Source organism: Diadema antillarum, unplaced genomic scaffold (assembly GCF_040938485.1).
Source record: "Diadema antillarum isolate AM-2024a unplaced genomic scaffold, OU_Dant_1.0 seq00000740_RagTag, whole genome shotgun sequence".
Lineage (NCBI taxonomy): Eukaryota > Metazoa > Echinodermata > Echinoidea > Diadematoida > Diadematidae > Diadema > Diadema antillarum.
Window position 1 is genome coordinate 1,538,149 of NW_027271638.1, and position 6,264 is coordinate 1,544,412.

The window sequence follows — 6,264 nt, forward strand, 5'->3', positions numbered from 1 at the left end:
CACATTGTAACACGACAGTTATTGTATCATAGTTCTCTGCTCCTAGAGTGGTTTTGACTATTTTATCAAACCCTGAAATTTGAGATAGGTAAATTTGGTGAGTAAAAGCAGTTTGAAGAGAATGTTTCTTCTAGATGAATAGGATTAAGAGCATATTGTACACGTAAAGAGATTTCCCCCTTCCGGTTGATGACTACCAATAAACATTGATTTAAATTGTTATTCAACACCTAATCTGGCCATCCTGAGATGTACCGAAAGGAATTATGCCATGGGACATTAAGTACACAGTCGGTACTTATTTTTATTCTGTATCACGAGTGAAATGCAGTAGTGATGGTCTGCCAATAACCTTCATCATGTTTACACTAAGTATTAAAACTTTTACAATTGAAAATCCGCTTTCACATTTCACTCCTACTTTTTTTTTTTTTTTGCATTGGATTTGTAAATATCTCGTTGCAGTGCATTTTCTGACCATAAATATAGTTAAACATGTGCTTAAAAGTGTTGAAGCAATGTCAACAGAAACCACGAATTCCTAATGAAGATGATGCATGATGGCCATGTGAAACTGGCGTGATATAAACATGGGAGATGAATTCTTCCCGCCTTTCATTGATGATTAACCATCAGTAGGGGTATTTGTCACTACTAGTCTGCACCGTTTACCTAACAAATTGATCGTTAAATCTGTTATTAGTGAACGAACATTTCATTTATCTCCTCCTGATGATACCCTGAAGGAAACCTTGTCACCACAATGCGTTCATTTAGGACAAATTCAGGAATCATTTGATGGCATTGACCTCCACTGGTTGGGTGTGGCGGAAATAACTTAGTTTATAAATAGCGGATATGCCGTCTTCCAAGTTTCTCATAGCCACTAGGTGGAGAGGTTCATGCCGCGTATGATTTTAACAATGTCATTTGATAAAGAAATTTGTTTGTAACCTGAGGAACTATCTCGACAGTTCGAGTTGACTCATCAACGTACTGAGTAAGTCTTTTCAGGGGCATATGAAGACGTTGATGATGAGTGGAAGTTTCGCACTAGTGGAAACTGCTGGTATTTCACTCTATTTTACTATCTCCAATGCGACTGAAGAATTGTATGTGTTCGAAAATTATCCTCAGCGTGTTGTCATAGCAATTGCCCTCTGCATTGTGACTACCGTCGGAATCATTGGAAACGGCCTCGTCGTGATGTCGATCTTGTGCTCACGGAAACTGCGATCGCCGACGAACTGGTTCGTGGTTAATCTCAGCGTTGCCGATTTCGTGACATGCCTCTTTCTTCCTTTCGACATCGTGGCGATGTTGGCCCGGGAAGGTTGGCCCCTTGTCGACTGGCTGTGCACCGTAACGGGAACGGTGACGCTGACTTGTCTCGGTACTAGCGTCGTCACCCTCGCACTCATCGCAAACTGCAGGTGGTATCACTTAACGCATTCACCGTACCACTTCTACGTCCATTACAGATTGCGTAACATCTGCATCATGGTCACCATGTCATGGGTGTATCCGTTTCTTCTGGTCATCATACCTCACGTGGCCGGGCTCGTCCATCTGGGTTACTCGGAGAATTATAAGACCTGCCAGCAGGACACAACTCTTCCGAACTCTGATTACTACAGCCTGATTCCAGCCTTTGGAGTAATAATGCCAGTGTTTTTTGCGATTGTCATAATTTACCTCCGAATATTTAGGTTCATCGAACGCCACAACAAATTCATGAAAAAAAGATTAAATGCATCAGACGATAATGGGAGTCGATGTTCCGACGGCAAAGTTGAAAATGTGAACAACGCCTCCAGGAAGTCCGATGCCTACTCAAATAACAATTGTAAAGACACGGAAAAGATCATAGATTTGCAGCTTAGTTCAGGTAATATTTCTCATTCTCATGTCTTCACCAATTCAGCGTACTTTGAAGAGAAGTCAGACGTGACAATGGAAAAATCAGATGCTCATCAATCAGAGAGGAGTTCGCCATCTCCACGAAAAGACAATGCCTGCTGCTCACAACCAGTAGACGTGTCTCCGAGGCAGTCAGTTCCTCCTGAACCTCAGCTCAGCAAATGTTCTTCTAGCCTTTCTAGAAAGTCGTCGCGGAGCGAATCTCACCATCACATCGCCGTTACTAAACGCCTGGTGCTGGTGGTGTTCACATTCTTTGTCTGTATGTTCCCTTTTGCTCTCTGCATGATGATACCAAACAGCGACCCCGCCATTCCCTGGGCCAACCTCCTGGTCGTGGCGAACAGCTGCATCAACCCGATCTTGTACGCCTGGACCATGCCAGCTTTCCGTAGGGTTATGAAGAACATCCTGCTGTGTCGATTCCGAGATATTCCGGAACCAGTCCAGTCACTCCGAAACTGTTTATGAAATGGTCTTACTTGTCAAGGATCATTAGATTTGGAAAGGAGTAAGTGATTCTCTTTGACAGACCAGCTACATTTTGGGATGAAAAGATGAGGAGTGATAACAGTACCTCCTGTTTTAGGTCTGATATTTCCTATAACCAACGACATTATTCTCTTGTTTCAAGTGAAAGTTAATAGCTCACTTGGAAAGACATTGTGGAGATGGAAATAACAGAGGGGTGTTGGCCTGTGGCATCCTAATTTGATAGGTACTTGAAATCTTTTAACATAAGGAATAAAAATCAACTCATGTGGTTTCAAGCTTTATTTACTTCTATTTCCCAAATCTACAACAAACGATAACTATCGAACATTTTTCAAACGGGGTCAAAGTTTTCCTGAATCTTTAAAATGCCCCCTGGCTTCATATATTCTACTTTTATGTATTTTTCTTCACATTAATAGCTCTATGTCGTCATGTGTAATCTTTTTTTTTTTTTAACTCCGTATGTCTTAAAGTCATTATTTAAAATTTGGTCTATCTTGTCTATCTCTATATGACAAATAAAAAAAAAGAAGTTTATATTGTAATTTCAAAGCTTGCCATACTATTATTTTTGTTTCAGTTAAGGCACACTAATTCAGCAGTTAAAGAAAAGATCTATACTTTGGTTTTGAACGTTTAAATTCTTTTACAACAAAAATCCTTTAAAAAATCAATACAGAAGGAAAACATTAATACATCACCACGCTATATCAAGAAAATGATCATGATATAATTTCCGCATTGAGTTGCTTAAGACGAGACATCTTTGTGTTTGGATGAAAGAACTGTGCAAGCAGTCCATTCTAAAGAATTTGCCCAACATGTGCTAGATATCGGTCTCCCGCATTGTTTATGATACAGTTTACTTTTGGAGGAATCAGCAAATTCATAATTCAGGACTTCTAGCAGGGCCATACTGCTTGAAGAGTGATGTTGTGCTCAGAGGAGCTCCGAACATAATGGAAGATCGATAGAAACAACTTTAATATGATGGGACCTCCTATAGCAAGCAAATGCACAAAGTGAAGGATGTTCATACTTATGGTCTACGTAATCGACGTTGAGTATCATGACAAAAAAAAGACAATACTCTGCTTTTGAACTTTTCACGTGTCTGTAAATTGTTGTCACATGGCTGATCACGTTAAGTACGCACTCATCCAGGGAAACCGCTTAGCTCAACCAGCATTTTCAATGCCGATAACTCATTTTCAGTAATTCATTTGCGATAACGTGTGTTAACGTATGGCACTCTCCCCTCATCCCTCCCTAGAGAGAGAAAGAGAAGGAGAGAGAGAGAGAGAGAGGGGGGGGGGGGAGGGAGGGAGAGGGAGATAGGAATAAAAACATTTTCGTTTACACTACAGCAGCTGATCTGTGATCCAGTGATCCACTCAGTTTGAACACCTGTGTTGCAGGTAAATATGCTAGCCATTAGGTCAGTTTCTGCATTTATTTCCGTTCATTTGTGAAAAGAGAGAGAGAGAGAGGGGGGGGGGGGGGCAGAAAAAAAGGGAGAGAGACACGGGACAAACGACATTGGCTTGTTTTCGCTTTTTTGTTCAGACTTGATTGCATTTTTTTTTTCAAACGAACAGAATGGAAGTACAATGTTCGTGTATAATTGCAATAGAAATTTAACACAAATATCATACAGTTCTGTTGTAGTCAGTAAAAAAATACTTCGTGTAGAGGAGGGTGCATCCACTGACAAATATTGATTTACCAAAGAAAATGTTGGCACAAGTTTACAACTGGTTAACATTCTTCACTAGTGTGTACATCTCTCTTTTGGAGTCCTTTATAAACTCAATAATGATTCATGAGCTTCCCTGAAGTCCCATTCATATTCAAATTCAAAAGTGTTTCAAAACAATTTGAAAATTAAGGATCATACATACACAAATACAATGAACACAGTACTTCAATTATCAGGTTCCAGTTGGGTCCTCTTTCTTCTCTTATTTCATGACTATTTAATAACATTAGACAATTAAGTCATTCAGGACAGAAGACTAGACAGTTACAATATGTTTTTCAAGTCATTTATCATATATTTCAGTCTCAGGTATTTATTTAAAATATGAACATTAAACATTGTAAAAACTGACACAAGTGAAAGCAATAATACACCTTCCCGGCTGTAGGGCTTAACAGGGATGGCATAGTTTTGCTTGAGATGGGGGATTCAGATTTTCACTTTTTAGAGATAATTAGAAACAACTTCTGAAATATTAAAGAGCATACAATTCTAAGAGGAATTCAAAGTTTATTTGATGAAAATCGTTTTCGAAAAGGCTGTGATATCCAAAAACAAAGTGAAATAATGTGGTCTTAATAAAATGTGCGCCCCACCTTTTATTAGGACCTTTTTTTTGTTATGTGAGCTATTTCAAAACCGATTTCAATCAAATAGATGTTGAATTCCTCTTAGTATCAATTAATCTAATTCCTAAGAAATTTGGAAACCTGTAGCCCTACCTTAACCCGAACTATGTCATCCTTGTAAGTATAAAGCCGCAGTTATATTCAAGAGGAGGCCACTTTCCGCGATTTGCTTCACTGCACATACACACGGTCCTGGTTACTATAGATGTATATCGAGCCCTATCTATCCGCATTTTTTTTTTACGCCATCGTTCTCCGGCACTACGAAGTAAATCGACTTTGTATTTCATTTATGTACGCAAAAACAAATTCAGAAATCAAATCAAATCAAATTGAATCAATCAAGTTATCATGAGACATCCATGCGGCTCTCGCAGTGCCGAATATCGCAATGTACATACTGGCATTTGGCAGTCTTCTTCAATTCTTAACAAGGATAAGATGTGATTCATAAAGAACACATTCCTCCCATACACACACAAACACACGCATACACTCACACACACACACACACACATTATGTACGATATGTGGTACAAAGAGCTACTTTTATAGCAAGCCATATGCAAGCCATATGCTATATAGTGGAAAATTTGTAAGATTGACATAATAGATTGACAATGTTTGTGTATAATGTTGTTTGTGTTTGCACAATGTTTTCTTTTGTGAATGTGAATGTGAATTTTGGGGCACTGAACGAAATTCGAATAAAGAATCACTGAAAAAATATCTTTTCCAACATTTTGCTACCAATTCAAACGCACGGCGTTCATTAAAATACTGTAATAATGAATGCTAATATCATATAATTATGATTATTATTTTTTTTTTTTTGCATTTCTTGTCAGATGCATTCGGGGAATTATTGCCGTAATTGCTTTCTTTTTTTTCAGGCACCTTGGTGTTGATAATTGGCGTGTATACATTGCATAATTTGTAGTCGATTGGCAAATCACAAATAAATAAACACTATTATTGTAGAAATATACTGGCAAGAAATTGATGGAGTGATTACAATGATTCAGATTATGCTTTTTCAATGACATCACAAAAATACATCATCCTGATAAAATTGACGAGGAAAACTAAGTGAAGAATTCTTTCATGCTGAATATAGCTAATAACATGTCCTTGTGAGATCACTGTAAAGCTATCGTATTCCATGTACAAATGTAAATGCGTCTTTGTGATTGATCTGATCTGAATGGAATAAATGTGTTTGAATTGACTTGACTACAGTTTCAATGGCATCTATTACAGCTGCCTTATACACAATACATAAAACATTCTAAACAGAAAACATAAAAACAAACTGAAGTTGTTGTTTTTTTCCATTGTGTTAAAACACAAATGTACCTCAAGGAAGTTCAATATGCTTTGATTCTGCCCGTCAGTGATTTCGTTTCAGAATTGCCTGAAGGCGAGCTCTCCGGTATTCGGAATCCGTCTTCTTTACGGCAC

The 6,264-nt window shown here is 38.3% G+C and overlaps 1 protein-coding gene across 1 annotated transcript; it reads left to right on the forward strand.

Moving 5' to 3' along the window:
* The first annotated feature begins 1,035 nt into the window (after nt 1-1,035).
* Nucleotides 1,036-2,391, forward strand: LOC139738424 (uncharacterized). The gene has a single exon (XM_071649060.1). The coding sequence runs from the start codon at nt 1,036-1,038 to the stop codon at nt 2,389-2,391; it is 1,356 nt and encodes a 451-aa protein (XP_071505161.1).
* Nucleotides 2,392-6,264: the final 3,873 nt, after the last annotated feature.